Genomic DNA, 25,164 nt, shown 5'->3' with positions numbered 1-25,164 from the left:
CAAGGCACTACAAGTCCCTACACCATGGCAACCCTGCCTCCATACAAGCTATGGGTATTGATCATATTCCGGCCTCTATTAGAAAAGGGGACCGTCTTAAACAGTTAAACCAAAGGGAAAGTTTTTAATTTACAAACTACAGGCCACTAAATACCCTGGTTTAAATGACGATATGGATTTCTCACCCTTCCTGTAGGGATGTGATGGGTCTATGTGCTGTCATCTAGTGGACATTTTGCTCAATTGCCCTCAGCTATGTTTAGACTGTTGTTGTTCATGTTTTGCTGTGTTCTAGTGTACTATGGAATATATTGCTTTCTTATTCTTGACACTTCTCCCAGTCATATTTAAGGTTAGAACTACCTTTTAGTGTTCTGATACTTCTAGCTTGGAGTTGTATTTTTATGATAACATAGCCACAGTATTTCACCTTTTAATGTGTATAGTATTGCTTACTAGGTGTGTCCAATCAATTTTGTAACCACTCCCTCTTCCAATTAGGGCTAATTGGAAAAGCTGTTCAAAAGAGGACATTGTATTCCTTTTTTTTTTCACTCCCTGATGAAGGCCATGCAGCCGACAAAAAACGTTGTTTCTATTGAACATGCCATACTAATAAAGGCATTTTAATTAATTATATGAAGAGTGCCTTGGTCCTCCTTTATTTTTGATGACCAATTTACTCCTTTTACCAAAGAGCACCTTCTATCTACCAAAATGCACTATTGTGTACCTTAGTAGCACTTCCCTTCCTCCTCTTACATCTCTCGGCATGTCCAGCCCACTCATTATCTCCGCCAGTCATGGCTTAGCGGGAAGGTTGCTCCCTTTTTCTGTGGTTAAACCAACTAGGCTCGTAATTGAACCATTTTAATCGTATTTACAGATGGCATACACATTTGATATTAAGGCACATTAAAGTTAACATGTTTGAGGAGGCATCCATGCCAAAAAACACATTTTGCTAAATATATTTTACGTTCAAACAGCTTTCCTGTGAAATCGTGACTTGCGACATACGCCTAGTTTCCTAAATCGTGTCACAAATGTCAAAGAGAATAACAACACACAGTTGAAACCATTTTTGCAAATTGGCTTATGCTCCCTTATCATCTTGGCGATCTTACCACAGAGTTACATGGTCAGGGGGTTAAAGGGCTAACATACACTTCTTCCCTTTTGACACATGACTCATATCGTGCGTCCAAAAAACAAACAACACTGCCGGGGCAGCACTCTCTCTCTCTCCTTCTCCTTGTCCGAATCACACATATGACTACTGATAAATTATAAACTTCTTCCTAATTATCCGTGTGTACATATTACATTTATACAGAGGACAGAGGTCATTCAACCCCATTAAGTGAGTGTTTCTTTCCCTTTTCTTTCCCTGTATTTCAGACTCATTATTTAAAGACATTTCTAACATTTCCAAAAAATGTTGTACCAGGTTTACATTGGGTTTTTCAGTATATATATATACAGTACCAGTCAAAAGTTTGGACACACCTAGAGTGTTTTTTTGTATTTTACCCCCTTTTCTCCACAATATGATCTTGTCTCATCGCTGCAACTCCCCAACTGGCTCAGGAGGCGAAGTCATGGTCGAGTCATGCGTCCTCCGAAACATGACCCGCAAAACTGCGCTTCTTAACCCCCGCTACCAATGTGTTGGAGGAAACACTGTACACCTGACAACCGAGGTCAGCCTGCAGGCGCCCGGCCCACCACAAGGAGTTGCTAGAGCACAAAGAGCCAAGTAAAGCCCCCCCAGCCAAAACCTACCCTAACCTGGGATGACGCTGGCCGATTGTGCGCCACCCAGGAGGCCACCACTATATTTCTTATCAAGAGACTTTACATATGTGCAACCAAAATCCGGACAATAGATACTTCAGAACATTTCCTCTGTGTGCCCTTTAAGGTGCATCTTTTCTAGCCTGTGAAAACCCCAATAAAACCAAATTAAACCCCACACAATAAATGAAACACAGTATTAACACCACTAACAAATATTCATAACAGGTGGGTTTATGTGTGGGTGCTGGCGTGTGTGGAAAAATGTAGGGTAAAAACAAACAAAGTGGCCAGGCCTTATTTTATTTGGGAGCTCCCTAAACAGCCGGATTAGGGTACCTTTAAACTGTAAAGTACACAGTCTCAATAACTGCTCTTCTAAGGCACCTGCCTCAGGAAGCATTTCAAAGGGAGAGATACAGAATCATTGGTACATTTGGAAGTGGGCTTTCATCAGTCCTGTAAGAAAAAAAGTTAACTTGACTTAGTTTTCACTATGCTACATCTTAGTCAGTCCTAAGATTTCCTTAAGCTTAATCTCACTTACTTCATCTTGGGCAGGAAGTCTTGATAAAAACATGTGTATACAGAATCATACTTCAGACACATCAGATGATACAGTGTCACGTTAAGCAGAATAGGCACTTTCTAAAGTAAAGAATCCAAAAGCCCCTTTCTTCTAATTTTATCATTTTGACCTGTTGCATTGACACGTTGTCACGTTCTGCCCTTAGTTCCTTTGTTTTTGTCTTTGTTTTAGTATGGTCAGGGCGTGAGTTGGGGTGGGCAGTCTATGTTTGTTTTTCTATGTTGTTTTTTGAGTTCGGCCTAGTATGGTTCTCAATCAGAGGCAGCTGTCAATTGTTGTCCCTGATTGAGAATCATAGCCTGGGTTTCACTTTTGGTTTGTGGGTGTTTGTTTCTGTGTGAGTGATTGGGCCACACGGTACTGTTTCGTTTTGTTCACATCGTTTATTGTTTTGTTCCAGTGTTCAGTTTGTTTATTAAAAAAGACATGAACACTTAACACGCTGCACCTTGGTCCTCCTATCTATCTCCAGACGACATCCGTTACACATGTCCTGTACTGACTGTCCCTGTAACATCAACTAGGCAAAATATGAAACCTGTTGTTTAACAAATCTGCTAGGTCCTTCAGAAAGTTGGTGCTGGCTTATCAGCTCAATATTCAGTACTACAGTTCCACGTAATGGAAACCAGATAACTTTTTTAGGTGACATTACCTTCTTACTTAAATCACTGGTGTTACCCAAACTATAGAATTGAGTAATAATAATTGGAAATTGTCAAAAATGTAGTAAGAGACAAAGATAGTCACATATACACACACACACACACACACACACACACATCCATACTCACAAACACACACAGTCAACACAGCTGTCCCATGTATACAGTATATAGACATTAAACCCAGAACACGTCCCGTTTCTTTTATACTGTTTTTCACACTGTGTATTCATATACTGTATTATTAATGTAGCTCATTCTAATATATCTACTAATATATCTACTAATGTATCTTTTTATATTGTTTTATTTTTTTTACACTGTTCATACTCAACGCATATTTATATACTGGATTCTTGACATAGCTCACTGTAATGGATCTACTGCTGTACAAGTAATTCTTAGTATATATTTTTGGTGTATATACACATAGATTGCATTTGGATTACTGATAGTATTATTTAGGTTGTTATTGGATTAGTTCTGACATTCTTGAATTTTTTTTTCTCATTTTTGATTATTTGTGTTTGACATTTTACTGCACTGTGAGGATCTAGTAACACAAGCATTTTGCTGCACCCACTATAAAATCAGCTAAACTGTGTACACGGTCAATAAGCATAGACTTTCCCTGAGGAGGAATTATTAAAATATATTTTTTAAGGGAAAGGGTTAATGAAGTCAGCTGGTAGGTGGAGCAATTGAAGTTGAAGATTCCTGATGTTTGTGACGACCATCATTTGGGCCTGGTGGGGAGTGTGGTGATAAACAGAGGTGTCAAAGTCTGTCCTTTTGAGTTTTGAATCAGTCTTTATCCGACAACGTCATGTTAGGACATTTCAGTTATCCTGTTAGAGCTTTTGTGCCGAATCTGCTGGGAAGTTTTCAAGACCCTGTGATTTTTCCACATATTGTTAAGTTACAGCCTTATTCTAAAATGAATTAAGTTAAGTTTTTTTTTTTTTCTATCAGGATTTACAGAGAAGAATGGGAGAAACTCACCAAATACAGGTATGCCAAGCTTGTAGCGTCATACGCAAGAAGGCTGTAATTGCTGCCAAAGGTGCTTCAACAAAGTACTGAGGATAGGCTGAATACTTATGTAAAAGTTATATTTTTATTTTTAATACATTTGCAAACATTGCTAAAAACCTGTTTTTGATTTGTCATTATGGGGTACATTGTGTAGATTGATGAGGAAAAAATATATATTTAATACATTTTAGAATAAGGCTGTAATGTAACAAAATGTGGAACAAGTCAAGGGATCTGAATACTTTTCAAATGCACTGTATAGGAGGGAGATTCCAAGATGTGGGAAGTGTTAAGGAGGGCATGGTACAGAGGATTGTAAAGCCTTGGTGGAAATAGTACTGTTTGTCAACTGTAACGGTACCCATGTTGCTGGGGATCTGAAGTGTCCGGTGCGAGAGAAGCAGTTTGAGGTGACCAGAGTCAGTCGTGCAGAAGGTGTTGTATGCTGAGGCAGTGAAGAAAGTAGAGGAGCATGGGTAATGGTTGAGGGATCCTGAGAGGATCGCTTTTAGTAGTAGATCTCTACCAGCACTGAGGGATATGCCTACGAGTGATATATGCTTCATTAAGGTTGGCTTCTTAGTGTTCATAACAACGGTCCTCAACTGTTCCGCATAAATGGAATGGAAATCATTGAAAATTGATGTTGTGATGGCAGCTGCAGAGAAGTACTTGGGTGTATGAGATTGGACTTCAGAAGAGTTCCAGGATGTGTTGAGTGGTGTTGTCTCATCCTCCCAGGCTGTTGGCATTGTGCAGGAGCAGATCGGCTTAAAAGGGAAAGGGGGATACCTAGCCAGTTGTACAACTGAATGTCTTCAGATGTAATGTGTCTTCCGCATTTAACCCAACCCCTCGGTATCAGAGAGGTGTGGGGGGCTGCCTTAATTGACATCCACATCTTCAGTGCCCGGGGAACAGTGGGTTAACTGCCTTGCTCAGGGGCAGAAGGACATATTTTTACCTTGTCAGCTCGGGGATTCAATTCAGCAACTTTTCGGTTACTGGCCCAACACTCAAGCCGTTGTTTTTTTTTTTTTCACCTTTCCCCTTTTGCTTCAGAAAGTATAATGGATTTATACTATAGTCCAGTTGGGTGCTTTTAATGCAACGTATTGGATGCGAACCGCCGTTAAACCTCACAGAAGAAGAAGTCAGTCGTTTGTGATGCTCGTTATTTGGTGCTACGCAGACAGGGTGGTGTGAGTGGTGAAACAGAAGAGTCATTGTCTGTTCTTTTGAGTTTTGATGTTGAGTCTTTGCCCGAAAAAGTGATATTAGGATCTATAAGTTATCCTATATGAGCATTGGTGCCAAATACATTATGTTGTTACAAGTGTCAAGCTTATGTGGCAGCAGTGTGTCAGAGGGAGGTTCCTAGGTGTGAGAAGTGTGCAGAAGGACATGAGACAAAGGAATGTGTAGCATTGGGGAAGGTAGTGGTATGTGTTTATTGTAGGGGTGCCCATGGGGCTGGGGATCAGAAATGTCCCGTGCAGGTTGAGGTTTCCAGGGTTAGAGTAGTGCAGAAGTTGTCATATGCTGAGGCAGTGAAGAAAGTAGAGGAAGATGGGTCAAGGGGAAGGGATCCTGAGAGAAGTGGTGTGAGTAGTAAATCTGTACCAGTACAGAGGGGTAGGCCATCTAGTGATATATGTTTCAGTAAGATTGGATTTTTAGCATTTATAGCAATGGTTATCAACTGTACTGCAGGGATGGAACGTAAGTCACAGAAAATTGAGGTTGTGGTGGCAGCTGCAGAGAGGTATTTGGTTGTGCGAGACTTGACATCAGAAGAGTTACAGGGTGTGTTAAGTGGTAATGTCCCATCCTTTCAGGTTGTTGGCATGAGGTAGGACTAAATATATTTAAAAAGTAGAGTGTTTTGTATTTAACTATGCAGTCAGTTAAGAACAAATTCTTATTTACAATGACGGCCTACCCAGCCAAACCCTTACGCGGGCGATGGTGGGCCAATTGTGCGCCACCCTATGGGACTCCCAATCATGGCTGGTTGTGATACAGCCTGAAATTGAAACACGGTCTATAGTGATGCATCTAGCACTGAGATGCAGTGCCTTAGACCGTTGCGCCACTCGGGAGCCCTTGATATGTAGGGTGGTATTTAATTTAAATATTTTAGTTAGATGGTAGGGTATTTGTTTATTTTTTTTTTTTCAAGCAAAGTATACGGGAGTTGTACTCCGGTCTAGTAGGTGTAGGTAATGCAACATATTGGATGCCAACCGCCCTTATAAACCTCATCGAAGAAGAAGTCAGCCGGTTCGTATGACGTAACAGTTCTTACCGGAAGTTAAAAAATACACAACATAGATGGCGGCGTCCAGCGACACAATGTTGAAAAAACCACACGTGGGGAAAAAGAGAAAGGTAAAGTTCTACATTTACCACACCACGTTTACAAATAGATTACTTACGCCTGATCAGCTAATGTAGCTATATTCTACTCTCGGTCTTACTTTTTTGATCCCGCAACACTGATTAAAGGCTACACATTGATTGTAGCCCTGATCCCCTATCCAATTTTCTCAACGCTTTCAGTAACATTACACTGCTAACGATTTAGTGACTGCAGCAGTTTCTCAAAACTCGTTGCTTGCTTGCCATTTTGTTGATACGTTTTCAATTGTTTGGGATAAAGAGTATACTACTGAAATCCCTTTACTTTTAGCTAGCTACTCTGTCTTCTTGAGGGCTAACGTTAGTAATGTAAGCGTTGATGCCGCTACTGTCTGTCTAGCTACCACTGAAACTGGTGAAAAGGCATCTGAAAAGTTACTTATCTGTAAGATTTTAAGGTTTTTCGTAATATGTATAATGGACAGCATGTAAAAAAATCCAGCCTGCTCCAATTAATGTGTTATTTGACATAATGATCGATATCTGTTTGTTCTGCAATCAGCCTCCAACGAGATACTGGGAGCGCACAGAGGAAGATGGGAAGAATGATGGAAAGAAACAGAAAGAAGGGGACAACAATGAACAGACTCCGCAACAAAATAACACTAGGACAAAGAAAGGAGGAAAGCGAGGAGGAAAGCGAGGAGGAGCAGGAAAAAAAGTCATATCAGGGGTAAGTGGTAGGTCAATCTAGCACTGAAGATTCTTGAAATGTTTCACTCTATCCTTTAAGAATGTGTTTTTCATGAATGTTTAATTCAATCCCACAGAAATCAGATCCATTCCCAGGCTCAGCACCTGTCCCTGAAGAGAAGTTGAAAAAATTCAGGAGGGGAGTGAAGGGAGAACTGGTGAGGCATTTTTGAATACACATTCACCAAGACATTCTGCCAGAATGTCACTTACTAATTTTGAAAATATAACATTGTTTTGTACATGTACTGTAACTTCAGTAAGTTGTAAGGTTTTTCCCCATCCCTCTCTCCCCAGCCCCCTCGGCCACAGTACAAGCTCAGAGATGTGGTCATTCGATCAGAGGCTGCCTCAGACCTTGCCCAGAAGCAGAATGCACGATATGACCTTATGCTCCCAGAGGATGCTGGGTAATGTCAATATATTTGCAGGGCCAAGTTTAGTAGACAAAAATGGCTATCCCGCTATATTCTCTGCAACTTTCTGTTTTTCTCTGGTCTTAGGTTTTTGGAGGGAGACGAAGATGAGGACACATGCACCATCTCACAGGATGACATCGTTGATGCTGTGGATATTACCGCAGGGGCAAAGGTGAGACTCTGAGGGGGCAATAGCTAGGTTTCCATCCAATTGGCGACAGATTTTCATGCAAATATGCATATTTTCGCAGAAGTGCTGTGTTTCCACTAAACGGACTTGTTGCAGATAAAAATCAGTGCGTGATGATATGTGCGCACAATTTACTTTTTCACTTTTCATGTACTGAATAAAAGTCTAAATTTCAATGTTTCCATCGTATTTTCAACTCTACTAATAGTTTTGTCACAAAAACTTGCATTAAATAGCAAATGTGCTTATCTGGTCTTGGCACATACGCTCTAGCCAACAGCTATCAAATACGGTGCGGGAAGGCTAGTCTACATGAGATTATTATTGATTCAAGACCGAGAATATTCTTATTTGTGAAACGGCAGTCAAACATCGACCATTATGTCACCAGAATAAGACCCTTGATATTTATTGGAAAGGAGCATCGAGCTCATCACCAATCAATCAAATGTATTTATAAAGCCCTTCGTGCATCAGCTGATGTCACAAAGTGCTGTACAGAAACCCAGCCTAAACCCCCCCCAAACAGCAAACAATACAGGTATAGAAGCACAGTGGCTAGGGAAAACTCCCTAGAAAGGCCACAACCTAGGAAGAAACCTAGAGAGGAACCAGGCTATGAGGGGTGGCCAGTCCTCTTCTGGCTGTGCCGGGTGGAGATTATAACAGAGAACCTGGCCAAGATATTCAAATGTTCATAGATGACCAGCATGGTCAAATAATAATAATCACAGTAGTTGTCGAGGGTGCAGCAAGTCAGCACCTCATTAGTAAATGTCAGTTGGCTTTAATAGCCCTGTATACTACCACCATTGAGCAAGGCACTTTACCCCTAAGTGCTCCAGAGGCGCTGCTCTGCCACAACCCCTGTGCTGCTCCCTGTGTGTGTGTGTCAGGTAGGGTACTGTGATGGCAAAAAATAAAGAATATCCATGCAAATGGACCAATAAATCAAGTAGTATTATTATTATTTTCTAACTCTGTCACACTCTCCCTCCACAGTACTTTAACCTGACCCTGTCTCAGTTTGGGCCTTACCGACTGGATTACAGCAAGACTGGGCGGTCAGTTTCATGTTCTGTTTGTTGAGTGTGTTCTGTGCAAGCAGGCCAGATATTCTGTTTGTGCTTTTATTGTTAGAGCTGGATTTTCTGGGTAAATTCATTGTGATGAGTTGTTTTAGTCCTGGGAAGTCTGATGTTTTGTGTGTGTGTGTTCCCTCTATTCCAGTCACCTGCTGCTTGGTGGCAGGAGAGGTCATGTGACCTGCCTGGACTGGCAGTCCAAACAGTTGATGTGTGAGATGAATGTGATGGAGACAGTCAATGATGTAAAGTGAGTACACACACTTACATTCAGTTTTAGGCATAATTTCCTCCTCCCATTGACTCATCCTAATCTGTACTTTTCTGTGTCCACTAGGTGGCTCCACAGTGAGGCTTTGTTTGCAGTGGCTCAGAAGAAGTGGCTGTATATCTATGACAACAAGGGCATCGAGCTCCACTGCATCCGCAAGTTCAACGATGTTCTCCGCATGCAGTTTCTCCCCTACCACTTCCTGCTGGCTACAGCAGTGTGTAAACTTATACTAACGTTGCAATATGTGTCAGTGGAATCAATTGTGTAATGAGTGATTTGTGAATCAAGATGTAGGTAAGCTCTGGGGGTTACACAAGTCTTCAGGTCTCAGGTTACTTGTCTCGGGTTACTCGACACAACAGGTGAGTGTAGTCTCACCTGTGAACTCATCCTGTCTCTCTCTACCCCCCGTCTTGCTACCTCTCCTCCTCCAGAGTGCGACAGGCTTCCTGCAGTACTTGGACGTGTCAGTGGGTAAGGAGGTGGTGGCCATCTGCACCAAGGCTGGCCGGCTGGATGTGATGGCCCATAACCCTCACAACGCCATCATCCACCTGGGCCACTCCAACGGCACTGTCACCCTCTGGACGCCAAACCAGAGAGAGCCACTTGTCAAGATGCTCTGCCACCAGGGGGGTGTGCGCTCTGTCGCCGTTGACAAGACTGGCACGTGAGTCCTAGTCAAAGACATAATATAGTTCTGGTTTTGTTATGAGTGGATTTGGTCTCTCGGCCATTGAAAAGGTGGTTATGTTGTGCAGTGTAGCAGTTGTATTCAATATGATATCCACATTTGGGTCAGTGTTTAGTGATTGGTCTTTGCTTGTGTACTTCCCTAAAATGTCCAGCAGGGTGCTGTCCTGTAACACTCTTCTGTCTGTGCAGGTACATGGTGACCTCTGGCATGGACAAGAAGCTGAAGGTGTATGACATCAGAGCCTACCGGCCCCTGCAATCCTACTTCCTACCTGCGGGAGCTTCCTGCCTGTCTCTGAGTCAGAGGGGTCTGCTGTCCGCCGCCACAGGAGACATAGTCCAGGTCATACATGCTGCTTATAATTTTGCCTATGTTTTTGTCCCATGCCTTTTGTATTTTGCTGTGGTCTTCTTGACACTGCTATTCCATAGTTCCATTCCAGCAAGCCATGGTAACACCTCAGAACTATATTGACTATATTGATTATTGATATTGTCCACTGAATCTTGAACCAAGCATACTAATGGAATTGACAGAACTGGAACCGGAACCCAAATACTCATTACTCATGGAGAGAATGGATTGCTCTGAGGCAGCAACATGGTGCCCAGCTCTAACGCTGTCTAAACTCTCTGTACTTTTCCTGACCCAGTTTTTTTTTTTTACACTGAGTATTCTTTAAAGGAAAAAATCTACCCAAAACCACTCATTCCTTTTAATTTACAGTGTTAAATAACACTGAGAAGAATATTTTTTGTGAACAAATGTTTAATTTTGGTGTTATAAGGTTGCTAGCAACATGGAACATTGTGCGAATCTACAGCTGAAGTCGAAGACAAAATCCACAATGCAATGCTCTCTCTTTGGGCTGCTGTCTTGAGAAATTCTATAGGAAGAGAGACTGCAAAGATTTTATCACCAAGAATGGTACAGGGTTGAAAGCTTAACAAACATAATCGGGTCTCTACTTTTCTAGAAAAGTACAACCACTTTTGTCTCCGTGGCAGTTTAGCAGATGTGTGGAACATTGTGTAAAAGGCGATTGGTTTGTCTTTTCAGATTAAGATAACTGCATTTGTCGCAGTTCACACTATAATGTGCTCCTTCCTGCAAGGTTCCACACAGCTGACTTCATGCAGATAGTAAACCCACGGGATGTCTCGCATACTGCAGTCGCACCTAAATGGATCGTAGCTTTACGCCCAGTCACACAAAGACACGTTTGTATCAGGTTAGAAAAAACACTAGCAGATAACAAGCGACTATGCAGTAAAACACGGGATAGCATGACTAATTATGTAATTTTCTACAACACTGCCTAGCTAGCTAGCTAGCTAGAAAACGTTGCTACACACAATAATACCAAAGACAATATCAGCATGTAACGTAGCTTGTTATCAAGGAGTGAATGGGAGTCTATTGGGCGATAGCACGAATTTCGTCAACACTAAGTACAACATTACAAATCTTTTCTGAGAATTGAGATGATGAACTTGATACCTGTAGTATCATATAGCTTTGGAATCGTGGCATCACATACTTGAGGAAAATAGGGACATTTCTCGACATATACACTGACTTTGAGAAGGGATTGCGTGACGATTAGTTTAGCAACCGCGTGACAACATGAATGCGGTTGGTCGACAGTATGCTGGGTTGGGTGTTATACGTTCCTTCATTCATTGGATTCCTATCTCCTTTCTATAATTTCTCTGGCAACGGCACCATGCAATGCACACTGGACTAGAGGCAGACAAATAGGAAAAAATGTGCTAGACCCTCCGTTAAATAAAACATTTCTCGAGGTAGGAATATCGCAAAAATACGATCAATGCCACATTCAAGAGAAGACAACCTCCCGTGTTATGACAGCGACCTGTGTTTAAATCTGACATGTATGATATATGTTTTTGTGATCTAAAAGTCGTATTCCTATTAACTTCCAGTGTAGTGAGAGCGACTTTATCACGGTGTTACGTCATACCGGCTTGAACGCCAATAACTCAGATACACATGAAAATGTGAAATGACCCAGAGAATCGATAGAACATCCCTCAGAGATGCACAAAAACAATATAACATTCAAAATGGGTGAACCTTTCCTTTTAATGTCTGTGTCTTGAGTGTTTCTCTGTTGGAACCTCTGTGCTCATGTTGATATCTCTGTGGTCACGTTGTCTGCTTGTCTGTGTAGGTGTACAGAGATGTGTGGGGCATCCCAGTGACCAAGCCCTACATGGCCCACAGGGCAAAGGGCTCAGTTTGGGGTGTGCACTTCTGCCCCTTTGAGGACGTCCTAGGGGTGGGCCATGGAGAGGGCTTCACTAGCATGGTCGTACCAGGTCAGAATGAAATTCGGATTCAAATTCAATCCATATTCTCCTTCCTGTGTGACGTGTCCAATTGATCTAAATTCTGAGTGACCCCAACCCTGGTGAACAGTCTCTAACTCCATGCTCTCTCTCTCTGCCATTAGGTGCTGGCGAGCCCAACTTTGACGGTCTGGATGCCAACCCGTACCGCAGTGCCAAGCAGAGGCAGGAGTGGGAGGTCAAAGCCCTACTAGAGAAGATCCAGCCAGAACTGATTGGCCTGGACCCTAGCCAGCTCAGCCAGGTGGACCACTCCACCTGGGAACAGAGACATGAGGACAGGGTCCAAGTACTGGTGAGTACTACCAAGGGATGGAAGCAGTTTATCAGAGGGATATTGCATATTGAGAATTAAGATTGTGACAAATCTGAACTTTTTCATGCATTGATGTTGTCTGTGTGTGGTTTGATTTCAGGGCTTTGACCCGCTGGCCAAGGAGAAGTTTACACCAAGGTTAAAGACCAAAGGTCGGAGTTCAAGTGGAAAAGTGGAAAAGCGCAAGAAGCAAGTGGCACATGAGGACCAGAGGGTGAGTTCTATTACTACAAAAACACCATGCAATTTATATGGAATTATGTCTTTATTTCATCTTTTAATATTTTACTAATTATGTGCATCTCCCTTGGTCTTTCTGCTTCCTACTCTCTCTTGGTGTCTTTCCTCCTCAGGATGTGATCAGGCAAACGGTGGAAGACAGGATGAAGATAGATAAAGAGAGGAAGGAGAAAGAGAAGAAAAAGGCAGCAGCAGCTGGTCAGAAGTCTGCTCTGGACAGATTCAGGAAGTAAGACCGAGGGACCTGTGTGTGTGTGTGTGTAGACGCCTCTGTGGGAATGAGCGTTGACCTTTCAGATAAAGGGCACATTCTGAGTATGGGACATGTTCCTCCGAAGCCCAGCCAGCAGGCTCCAGCAGACACACAGAACATGCATACCAAACTGTATGAGATGACTTGTAACTGCATCATAATCGGTGCCCTGAGCTCATTATGTGTGACATTTATAAACTGTCAGTGTATTTCATATCAAAATCTAATTTTATTGGTCACATACACACATTTAGCAGATGTTATTACGGATGCAGTAAAATGCTGTCAGTGTATTTATGCCAGTTGGAAAGGCTGTCATTAAGTATTATCACCTTCTCTATTGTGAAAATTATGATGGGTGTTTTCAGTACAGTTTAATACTGTTTTTATATTAAAAAAACATGTCATTTGTGAAATAAAAAAACATTTGTTCACAAAACAATGTGTGGCGTATTGACCAGTCCTTTTCCATCAGTGGCAAAATATTCCATATTCTACCTCTATAATGTTTCAATTAACTTTAATGTAATGCTGCAGACCGGGAAGTCAAAAGTAGGATGAAATGTCGTCTATCTCCGTTGCTCTCTTTCGGTCTGCTGGAAAGCAAAAACCAACCATCAGTTTTATCTACACAAACACTACTACCAGCATGTCATGTCAGTGTGGCATACTAGCACAGCTTTACCAATGTTTTTTTAGAAACCACTAAACAAAATGCAAACTTATTGATATTTAGATTCTTCCACAGATAAAATGTTCTGATGTGAACATGAACATTCTTATTACGCCTTGATGGTTTTTTAGTTATTTTTTACTTTCCACGCCACCTTTCTCATACGGGTTTACTAAAACTTGTATAAAGAGGGGGACTGATCCCTGTCGAGTACATCATTTGGGAAGAGGCATCGTCTCAGAATGATGGGTGCTGTAGTTGTGCTGGTGTTGCTATTCTGTCTGTCTGGAGCACAGGCTCAGGGTGAGTGAAACTACAACAATTCAAGTTGGCTGAATCTGTAATGAGCTGATAGACTTGGTGCACAACCAGGGAATCACAGTGGTGGAATAGAGTGGAGCTGAGGAACATGGAGGTCAGACTGGGACAGTGGAGGGAAGGTGGAGGAGCTGAAGAGAAACAATGCAGCCCATCTGCACACCTGTCAGCCATAGAGTTCTGACAGAATGCAGGTGGTGGAGCTGAGTGCTGCAAAGATCGTACTGCAGTGCCATAAGAACAAGGTGGAGGAACTAGAGAGAATGCAGCCTTGGACTGTGAGAATGATGTAGAGGAGCTGAAGAAATCCAAAACACCCTCAGAGGCCAGAGTGACAGCCAGGTGGAAGAGCTGAAGAAAGAAAAGACCACCTTGGAGGCCAGAGTGACAGCCAGGTGGAAGAGCTGAAGAAAGAAAAGACCACCTGGGAGGCCAGAGTGACAGCCAGGTGGAAGAGCTGAAGAAAGAAAAGACCACCTGGGAGGCCAGAGTGACAGCCAGGTGGAAGAGCTGAAGAAAGAAAAGACCACCTGGGAGGCCAGAGTGACAGCCAGGTGGAAGAGCTGAAGAAAGAAAAGACCACCTGGGAGGCCAGAGTGACAGCCAGGTGGAAGAGCTGAAGAAAGAAGAGACCACCTGGGAGGCCAGAGTGACAGCCAGGTGGAAGAGCTGAAGAAAGAAAAGACCACCTGGGAGGCCAGAGTGACAGCCAGGTGGAAGAGCTGAAGAAAGAAAAGACCACCTTGGAGGCCAGAGTGACAGCCAGGTGGAAGAGCTGAAGAAAGAAAAGACCACCTTGGAGGCCAGAGTGACAGCCAGGTGGAAGAGCTGAAGAAAGAAGAGACCACCTGGGAGGCCAGAGTGACAGCCAGGTGGAAGAGCTGAAGAAAGAAAAGACCCTCATAGACGTCATCCTGACCAACTGGCCCTCCAAATACACCTCCGCTGTCTTCAACCAGGATCTCAGCGATCACTGCCTCATTGCCTGCATCCGCTACGGAGCCGCAGTCAAACGACCACCCCTCATCACTGTCAAACGCTCCCTAAAACACTTCTGTGAGCAGGCCTTTCTAATCGACCTGGCCCGGGTATCCTGGAAGGACATTGACCTCATCCCGTCAGTTGAGGATGCCTGGTCATTCTTTAAAAGTAACTTACTCATCATTTTAGATAAGCATGCTCCGTTCAAAAATGCAGAACTAAGAACAGATACAGTCCTTGGTTCACCCCAGACCTGACTGCCCTCGACCAGCACAAAAACATCCTGTGGCGGACTGCTATAGCATCGAATAGTCCCCGTGATATGCAACTGTTCAGGGAAGTCCGGAACCAATACACGCAGTCAGTCAAGAAAGCTAAGGCCAGCTTTTTCAGGCAGAAGTTTGCATCCTGTAGCTCCAACTCCAAAAGTTCTGGGACACTGTGAAGTCCATGGAGAACAAGAGCACCTCCTCCCAGCTGCCCACTGCACTGAGGCTAGGTAACACGGTCACCACTGATAAATCCATGATTATTGAAAACTTCAATAAGCATTTCTCAACGGCTGGCCATGCCTTCCGCCTGGCTACTCCAACCTCGGCCAACAGCTCTGCCCCCGGCAGCTCCTCGCCCAAGCCTCTCCAGGTTCTCCTTTACCCAAATCCAGATAGCAGATGTTCTGAAAGAGCTGCAAAACCTGGACCCGTACAAATCAGCTGGGCTTGACAATCTGGACCCCCTATTTCTGAAACTATCCGCCGCCATTGTCGCAACCCCTATTACCAGCCTGTTCAACCTCTCTTTCATATCGTCTGAGATCCCCAAGGATTGGAAAGCTGCCGCAGTCATCCCCCTCTTCAAAGGGGGAGACACCCTGGACCCAAACTGTTACAGACCTATATCCATCCTGCCCTGCCTATCTAAGGTCTTCGAAAGCCAAGTCAACAAACAGGTCACTGACCATCTCGAATCCCACCGTACCTTCCCGCTGTGCAATCTGGTTTCCGAGCCGGTCACGGGTGCACCTCAGCCACACTCAAGGTACCAAACGATATCATAACCGCCATCGATAAAAGACAGTACTGTGCAGCCGTCTTCATTGACCTTGCCAAGGCTTTCGACTCTGTCAATCACCATATTCTTATCGGCAGACTCAGTAGCCTCGGTTTTTCGGATGACTGCCTTGCCTGGTTCACCAATTACTTTGCAGACAGAGTTCAGTGTGTCAAATCGGAGGGCATGCTGTCCGGTCCTCTGGCAGTCTCTATGGGGGTGCCACAGGGTTCAATTCTCGGGCCGACTCTTTTCTCTGTATATATCAATGATGTTGCTCTTGCTGCGGGCGATTCCCTGATCCACCTCTACGCAGACGACACCATTCTATATACTTTCGGCCCGTCATTGGACACTGTGCTATCTAACCTCCAAACAAGCTTCAATGCCATACAACACTCCTTCCGTGGCCTCCAACTGCTCTTAAACGCTAGTAAAACCAAATGCATGCTTTTCAACCGATCGCTGCCTGCACCCGCATGCCCGACCTAGCATCACCACCCTGGATGGTTCCGACCTTGAATATGTGGACACCTATAAGTACCTAGGTGTCTGGCTAGACTGGAAACTCTCCTTCCAGACTCATATCAAATATCTCCAATCGAAAATCAAATCAAGAGTCGGCTTTCTATTCCGCAACAAAGCCTCCTTCACTCACGCCGCCAAGCTTACCCTAGTAAAACTGACTATCCTACCGATCCTCGACTTCGGCGATGTCATCTACAAAATGGCTTCCAACACTCTACTCAGCAAACTGGATGCAGTCTATCACAGTGCCATCCGTTTTGTCACTAAAGCACCTTATACCACCCACCACTGCGACTTGTATGCTCTAGTCGGCTGGCCCTCGTTACATATTCGTCGCCAGACCCACTGGCTCCAGGTCATCTACAAATCCATGCTAGGTAAAGCTCCGCCTTATCTCAGTTCACTGGTCACGATGGCAACACCCATCCGTAGCACGCGCTCCAGCAGGTGTATCTCACTGATCATCCCTAAAGCCAACACCTCATTTGGCTGCCTTTCGTTCCAGTACTCTGCTGCCTGTGACTGGAACGAATTGCAAAAATCGCTGAAGTTGGAGACTTTTATCTCCCTCACCAACTTCAAACATCAGCTATCTGAGCAGCTAACCGATCGCTGCAGCTGTACATAGTCTATTGGTAAATAGCCCACCCATTTTCACCTACCTCATCCCCATACTGTTTTTATTTATTTACTTTTCTGCTCTTTTGCACACCAATATCTCTACCTGTACATGACCATCTGATCATTTATCACTCCAGTGTTAATCTGCAAAATTGTAATTATTCGCCTACCTCCTCATGCCTTTTGCACACATTGTATATAGACTCCCCCCTTTGTTTTCTACTGTGTTATTGACTTGTTAATTGTTTATTCCATGTGTAACTCTGTGTTGTCTGCTCACACTGCTATGCTTTATCTTGGCCAGGTCGCAGTTGCAAATGAGAACTTGTTCTCAACTAGCCTACCTGGTTAAATAAAGGTGAAAAAAAACCAAACAAAAAAAACAGCCAGGTGGAAGAGCTGAAGAAAGAAAAGACCACCTGGGAGGCCAGAGTGACAGCCAGGTGGAAGAGCTGAAGAAAGAAGAGACCACCTGGGAGGCCAGAGTGACAGCCAGGTGGAAGAGCTGAAGAAAGAAAAGACCACCTGGGAGGCCAGAGTGACAGCCAGGTGGAAGAGCTGAAGAAAGAAGAGACCACCTGGGAGGCCAGAGTGACAGCCAGGTGGAAGAGCTGAAGAAAGAAAAGACCACCTGGGAGGCCAGAGTGACAGCCAGGTGGAAGAGCTGAAGAAAGAAAAGACCACCTGGGAGGCCAGAGTGACAGCCAGGTGGAAGAGCTGAAGAAAGAAAAGACCACCTGGGAGGCCAGAGTGACAGCCAGGTGGAAGAGCTGAAGAAAAGAAAGAAAAGACCACCTGGGAGGCCAGAGTGACAGCCAGGTGGAAGAGCTGAAGAAAGAAAAGACCACCTGGGAGGCCAGAGTGACAGCCAGGTGGAAGAGCTGAAGAAAGAAAAGACCACCTTGGAGGCCAGAGTGACAGCCAGTGAGAGCCAGGTGGAAGAGTTGAAGAGGGAACACAAATCACAAGTGGCATTCTCTTCTGGCTTGGGTGACAGCATTGCAAGCCCCTTCAACATTAAGACATCACTGGTCTACAGCAGAGTCTTTGCCAACATACACCGCCTGCGATCGGCATGCTTCTGCTGTAATGGGTGTGAGCTTATATAAGAATGTTCAGTCAATGATTTGGAATGGATCAACCACAATGGTAGTAATGAGTTTGTGACTAGAGGCTTTGGAGCTGGAGAAGGGGGATGTGATCTACCTGCATCTCACTGAAGGCCAAGGGCTCACTGATATTCAAGGCAACCACAACACCTTTACTGGCTTCCTACTCCTCCCTATGTGAGGGTAACACCACCTTTGAATAATACAATTGCAACAGAATTAAGCATGAAATGTTTGTCTCTTTGGGTTTTTGTTAACATTCCTCAGCAGACCGGTAACAAGTGTGGTTTACCTCCCTCAGTAATGTTTTTATCAATGCTCATTGACATTGGTTGATTAATTGCATGCAGGTCTTGCTTCAAGCCTGCTTTCCAGCTGACCACTTATAATCCAGTGTTTGTTGTCACAAATGACAGAGAATATTACTAGAACTGGTTAAGCATATAATGGGTAGAATAAGATACCTGTCCCATGGTAGCTAGGCAACCATGAGGTAAGGTTATACCTGAGGACGAACTTTGTTTTGCTTAATTATCTTTTCGGCTCACTTTTTGCATTCCTTTTGTCATCACCTATATGCATCTAACCGCAAGCCTCTACTCACACCCAGCTGTAATTGTCCTATCCTTATCCTGATACAAAGGTTTCATAGTTGGACAGAAAATCAAAGGGGGCAAAGTCAACTGTTAAAGATTGTGAGAAGGTGTGAGTGTGAGAGAGAGAGTTGAGTGAGTAAATGGGAAAGATAAATAGTAGTTTAATAGGTGAGAGTGACTGTTATTGCAGTTCCAATGATATTCAGTCTGAGAAAGGGTATGATTGAGGACTTTATTAGTGATCAATCCATTCTTGCACACACACATTTTCTGAGTACATTCACACATCCTTCACACTAATACTTCATACTAATCTTCACAGAATAGAGTACTCAATATTCATTCTAATCTTCACAGAATAGAGTACTCAATATTCATTCTAGGAGAGGGAGGAGGAAGAACATACATGGCTACCTGGAACTGTCTCTGTTCAAATAATGCGAATTACAATGTTTCAGTTCACTTCTCACCACGTTAGTATTGAAAAGGTTATTGGAAACACTCCCCAATAACCCCCCCACCCCATAAAATCCAAGAGATGTCCCTTCGTCTACAACATACATCACACATAATGTTGTAAACTGCATTTGAACTTGTATTGGATCTCCTCAGCTGCATTTACACAGGCAGACAAATTCTGATTTTTTTCTCTCACCAATTGTTTTTTGACTAATCAGATACACGCTGAAAAAGATCTGACGTAAAAAGATATACATTTGGTCAAAAGACCGATTAGTGGGAAAAATATCAGAATTAGGCTGCCTGTGTAAACGCAACCCTCTTGACTACAGAAGAGCCCTCTGCAACAGTGGACTGAATCCCTCTCTGGGTCAGACAAATCATTACCCTCCCAGCCCAGAAAAACCAATGCATGTCTTTTATTCACACTCTACTTGCAAAACATGACAGTTACATAAGTTATTGAAGCGGGGTTATAAATACTGCATCTGTGTGTGTGTGTATGTGTTCGCCTATGGCAGTCCATCTCATCTGGTCTTCTTCATGTCTTGAGTGCTGTTGACTGACCATAGCATTTGAACCACCAAGAGTTAGTTGCATTTTGGCAACTTCATGCATCTTTAGTGCTATTGTTTTATAACAGGTGAAAGCAGCCTGAGTCAACTTAGGCAGTAAGTAATCTTACATAGTAGCTATACAGAAGAGACTATGTACTAAGTCCTTTTTGCCGGTTGTTTCAGTCTTACAGTAAGCTGATTACCTTATGCTTGTCTTGTGGCAGGGCTTGTAAACTATTACAAACTACAAAGGGAAGCACAGCCGCAAGCTGCCCAGTTACACAAGCCTATCAGACGAGCTAAATTACTGCTAAGCTCGTTTCGAAGCAAGCAACACTGGTATTCCAGACGACTGTGTGATCACGCTCTCCGTAGCCGATGTGAGTAATACCTTTAAACAGGTCAACATTCACAAGACCGCAGGCCCGGACAGATTACCAGGACGTGTAATCCGAGCATGCGCTGACCAACTGGCAAGTGTCTTCACTGACATCTTCAACCTGTCCCTGACCGAGTCTGTAATACCAACAGGTCTCAAGCAGAACACCATAGTGCCTGTGCCTAAGAACACAAAGGTGTTCAGCGTTCAACAGCTCAGCGTTCAACACCATAGTGCCCTCAAAGCTCATCACTAAGCTAAGGACCCTGGGACTAAACACCTCCCTCTGCAACTGGATCCTGGACTTCTCACCATCGAGAGCATCCTGACTGATTACATCACTGCCTGGTATGGCAACTGCTTCACCTTCAACCGCAAGGCACTACAGAGGGTAGTGCGCACGGCCCAGTACATCACTGGGACCAAGCTTCCTGACATCCACGACCTCTATACCAGGTAGTGGTATAGACTCCAGCCACCATAGTGATAGACTGTTCTCTCTGCTACCGCAAGGCAAGCGGTACTGGAGCGCCAAGTCTAGGTCCAAAAGGTTTCTCAACAGCTTCTACCCCTAAGCCGTAAGACTCCTGAACAGCTTATCAAATGGCTACCCAGAATATTTGCATTGCCCCCCCCCCTTTTACACTGCTGTTATTATCTGTTTATTATTTATGCATAGTCACTTTAACTCTACCTACATGTACATATTACCTCAATTACCTCGACTAACCATTGACTCTGTACCGGTACCCCCTGTATATAGCCTCGCTATTGTTATTTACTGCTGCTCTTTAATTGTTACTTTCATTTCTTATGTTTTACTTATCTATTTTATACTTAACACACATTTTTCTTAAAACGGCATTGTTGGTTAAGGGCTTGTAAGTAAGCATTTTACTGTAAGGTCTATACCGGTTGTATTAAGCGGATGTGAAAAATAAAATTAGATTTTAATTAGTAAAACATTCCATTATGCATGAATAACATTACTCTAAATTCTTACATTAATGGCAAATATCCTGTAGGTTGTGTGTTTCCTGGTTAGTAATATTTACATATCTACAGCAGTGTTTCCCAACTCCAGTCCTCCAGTATCCCCAACAGCACACATTTTTGTTGTAGCCCCGGACAGACTCCCTGATTCAACTCAATGAGGGCTTGATGATTAGTTGACAAGTTAAATCTGGTGTGCTTGTCTGGGGCTACAACTAAAATGCGTACTGTTGGAGATACTGGAAGACTGGAGTTGGGCAACACTGGCCTACAGTATGTGTCTGTGTGTGTTCTAACAGTCTTAAATATATCTTCACACTAATTCCCTTCAACTACTGATTCATATTCCTTCAGCTTTGACAAAATGCCAGCATTATTACATAACATAAAATACATTCAAATATTCCTAAAAAGCTATAAAAATAAAAGCACATTTTCATAGTGCACAGTGATTCCTTACCATTCCCAATGAAATAGAGCGCTTGTGCTAATCACAGTATTGAAATCCTGGCAGAGGCACAGCCCCCAAAACACAATAGTTTCCTATCCACGAGGGCAACACCCCCCTCACAGCCCCTGATCCACCCCCAGAAAGGTCCCCAGCATGGCCCGGACTTTACAGACCCCCAGAGAGGCGCGTAGGCCCAGCCAGGAGCAGGGGGGAGGGGAGTGGATGTCAGCCCAAAACCGGAGCATCTCTCTGGGGGAGATGTGGTGGATGGACACCATGGCCTGGTAGCAGCAGCGCCCATAGGGCACTGCGGGCCCACCAGAGAACAGCGGGCAGTGGGAGGGCAGCACTCCAGCCGCACGGGCACACAGACCCACAAAAACGTCCTCGGGTGGCAGAGGGGTGGGCAGAGGTGAGGAAGCGGCCATCAAGGAGATCTTGAGCAGGGAGGAGCGAGAGAGGATGTAGGCAGTGCCACTGCAGTAGTCAGGGAAGACAGATGCAGGGTACGCCCCTCTAGGGAGGTAGTGCTTACTGTCTGGGTCTCGGTCTGGAGCCACGTGAAGGTGGACCCGGCCAAGGTACAGGTCCCCATGCTCGTAGGTGTTGGTCACGGTGCTCCTGTTCAGGTAGCGCAGCAGGGCCCCGGGGTTGAACAGGACGTCATCGTCCACCTTGGCCAGGAAGTGGGCCTGGGGGCAGAAGCGTCGGGCCCAGTTCAGCATGGAGAGGGTCTTCAGGGTCAGGTTAGAGTAGGAGTCCCAGAAGCGCCCTTGGATCAGGTCCCCTCGTTCCCGGGCCTCCTCTATCAGCAGCTTGGCTAGCCCGGGGTCAGAAGCCACCCCGACCATGAACAAGGTCATGACCCTATGACCCCTGACCTCCACCTCCCCACCCCACGTGTCCCGGATGGCCTGGCGGGCCATCTGATTGGCTGGGGCGGAGGTCACCATGGCGATGAGGTAGGGTTTGGCACGCTGGCAGACGAGAGGGCTGGGCATAAGGAGGTACTCCTCGGGTCTGGTTGGGGGGACACTTTGTGGGGGTATGATCCCCCCCTGCGCCTCTACCATTGTGTTCATGTTCATGGAGGTGGCCCATGACTCAATGGAGTCCACGAAGAGCAGAGCTAGCAGGGCAGCACTGACTATCAGCACACAGAGAGCAGGCACCACCCCGAACCGCCCCCGCTTACCAAAGCGGGGCTTACACACCCACAGGCCCCGCCCCACCATGACCTCCAACCTCCACACTGCAGCACCCAGGCAGCTCCACAACTCAACCCTTCTCTCTTTATCCTCCTGTCTTCTTTCACTCCAGCTCTATAACTCAGAATTATTTTCTTTCCTCATTTTACTTTCTTGCTGTCTCTTGTATGTCTTTCTCAACCCTCAGATAACTCTCCAGATTGTTGGTGGGTGTTTCTTGGATGCTGTCACTCTGCTGGTGGCACGAGACGTCCATTCAGTGCTGCATCATTGTATCCAGAGCAGGACAGGGAAGCTGCGCGTTATAGAGGCAAATAGAATCGGGTTAACACACACACACATTGCCTGGAGCTGTCAATGGCTTCATATCCCACAACACTGTGCGTCAAAGCGTTGTCGTTATTCTCAGGGCAAATGAAAACAAAAGAGATAAACGTATTTCCTAAAGGAGGACCCTGGCAAAGCTTCTGAATGAGCGGTATCCTTTGTCGCTTAGACCGATCCTTTAAAAATATATAAGATGTGTAGCAGTTGATTCCTGCTATATAAATATCCTGATCATAAACATCACACTAACCCATAGGCTACACGTATAGGCTACACATCCAACTACACATCCACCACCAACTGAGACATCGTGCAGTCTGTTAATGATTAACCTAATCTTTAAAACTCCACCCAAACACTTACAGGGAAAACAATAAGGCTTACACTACAGAACTTCCCCATACGTATAAAAATTGCAGTTTCACAGTATACCATGATTTGGTACTGATAGGCTACTAGATACTAGCCTACAGTTGTCATGAGCGTTTTGGCAACAAGAGCGTTACGCACGCAACATTGAGATATACTACATGTATTTGTTTTAAAATGTATATATGAAGTTAGTATGATTGAAGACACCCCAATCCTGATCTTATATTAGGCTCCAAAGAAATTGATACATATCGGATGCCTATTGCTTATCATCGTTCTGTAGTAATCAACTGTAGGCTCCAGCGAATTTGGAACTTTGAATATATGCATTATTGCATTGTTATTATTATTATAAATGGTGCCCACTCTATAAAATAAAAACGCAATAACATCAAACCTTGAATCCAATGAAGACGACCATGTCAACACATCCTGTCCATGGTTCCGTAATCCTCCGCAATATTGTGTGGCTTCAAATATTCCCCACTGAGCATAATGCAGTAACAATCTCGTCACATCCGGATGCAGGCTGTATCGTGCACTTAATGTTGAAGACAGATTGATAAAGTCAATTCATGCAAATATACGTATTCGACATAAGACTGCTTGTGGCCGTGCGTTTCTCTTTTTAATGTAGGACTTTTCGTAGGCTATAGGCTTAGTTGAGAAGATATTAGAAGAAGATAGATTTAGAATATATTATTGCATTTGACAATTCTTCTGTTCTTGATATTTGCATGACATCTTGTGGACATGTTTGTAAATGTAGCCTATCTTGTCAAGTATCTTTGACCCTTCTGAGCATTATCACACAGTAAGGGTTATGCTACACTACTTGTATGCCTATAATTATTGCTTTTTGATGACCATCAGAATCTCAACTTATTACTTGAGACTTATGTTTGATCATAATGTGGCCAATATTTATTTATGAGCCCTACTAAAGCGTTTCCCAAACATAGTCCTCGGGACACCAAGGGGTGCACGTTTTGGTTTTTGCCCTAACACTACAAAACTGATTAAAATGATCAAAGCTTGATAATTACTTGATTATGTGAAACAGCTGTGTAGTGCTTGGGCAAAAAAACTAAATGTGCACCCATTGGGGTCCCAATGACCGAGTTTGGGAAACCCTGTCCTACTACATTTTAGTGTTAATCAGTGCTAAAACTGTGTATGTGACATAAGCTTTTACAAGAAGAGATGGTCTGCAATTGAGCAACCTTTTCATGCCCAAAATAATTCAGGCTGTTCTGGAGGCAAAGGAGGCTCCGAACCGTACGAGATGGGTGTAACTAATAAACTGGCCACTTAGTGTCTATCCACCTCTTCCCAGTTCAAAATGTTTGTGTACAATATGGGGAAAGGGGGATACCTCTACAGCGGTACAACTGAATGCATTCAACTTAAATGTGTCTTCCACATTTAACCCAACCCCTCTGAATCAGAGATGCGGGGGGCTACCTTAATCAGCATCCACGTCATCGGTGCCCGGG

At 44.1% G+C, this 25,164-nt stretch overlaps 2 protein-coding genes across 2 annotated transcripts; one reads left to right on the top strand and one right to left on the bottom strand.

The window, feature by feature from the left end:
* The first annotated feature begins 6,366 nt into the window (after positions 1-6,366).
* wdr46 (WD repeat domain 46) lies at positions 6,367-13,488 on the top strand. The gene is made up of 14 exons (XM_024384973.2): positions 6,367-6,477; positions 7,010-7,180; positions 7,278-7,358; positions 7,498-7,610; positions 7,704-7,791; positions 8,812-8,873; positions 9,040-9,144; positions 9,232-9,382; positions 9,603-9,838; positions 10,054-10,207; positions 12,060-12,207; positions 12,342-12,532; positions 12,654-12,767; positions 12,907-13,488. The coding sequence occupies exons 1-14, from the start codon at positions 6,421-6,423 to the stop codon at positions 13,024-13,026; spliced, it is 1,791 nt and encodes a 596-aa protein (XP_024240741.1). The 5' UTR covers positions 6,367-6,420; the 3' UTR covers positions 13,027-13,488.
* A 7,638-nt stretch (positions 13,489-21,126) lies between these two features.
* On the bottom strand, positions 21,127-24,198 carry b3galt4 (UDP-Gal:betaGlcNAc beta 1,3-galactosyltransferase, polypeptide 4). Its single transcript, XM_024384972.2, has 2 exons — positions 24,066-24,198; positions 21,127-23,264 (listed from the first exon to the last, which is right to left on the bottom strand). The coding sequence occupies exon 2, from the start codon at positions 22,994-22,996 to the stop codon at positions 21,878-21,880; it is 1,119 nt and encodes a 372-aa protein (XP_024240740.1). The 5' UTR covers positions 22,997-23,264; positions 24,066-24,198; the 3' UTR covers positions 21,127-21,877.
* Positions 24,199-25,164: the final 966 nt, after the last annotated feature.

Source organism: Oncorhynchus tshawytscha, linkage group LG22, assembly GCF_018296145.1.
Source record: "Oncorhynchus tshawytscha isolate Ot180627B linkage group LG22, Otsh_v2.0, whole genome shotgun sequence".
Taxonomy (NCBI): Eukaryota; Metazoa; Chordata; class Actinopteri; order Salmoniformes; family Salmonidae; genus Oncorhynchus; species Oncorhynchus tshawytscha.
Note: the sequence above shows the minus strand (reverse complement) of the source record. Positions and strands in the feature narration are given on the sequence as shown.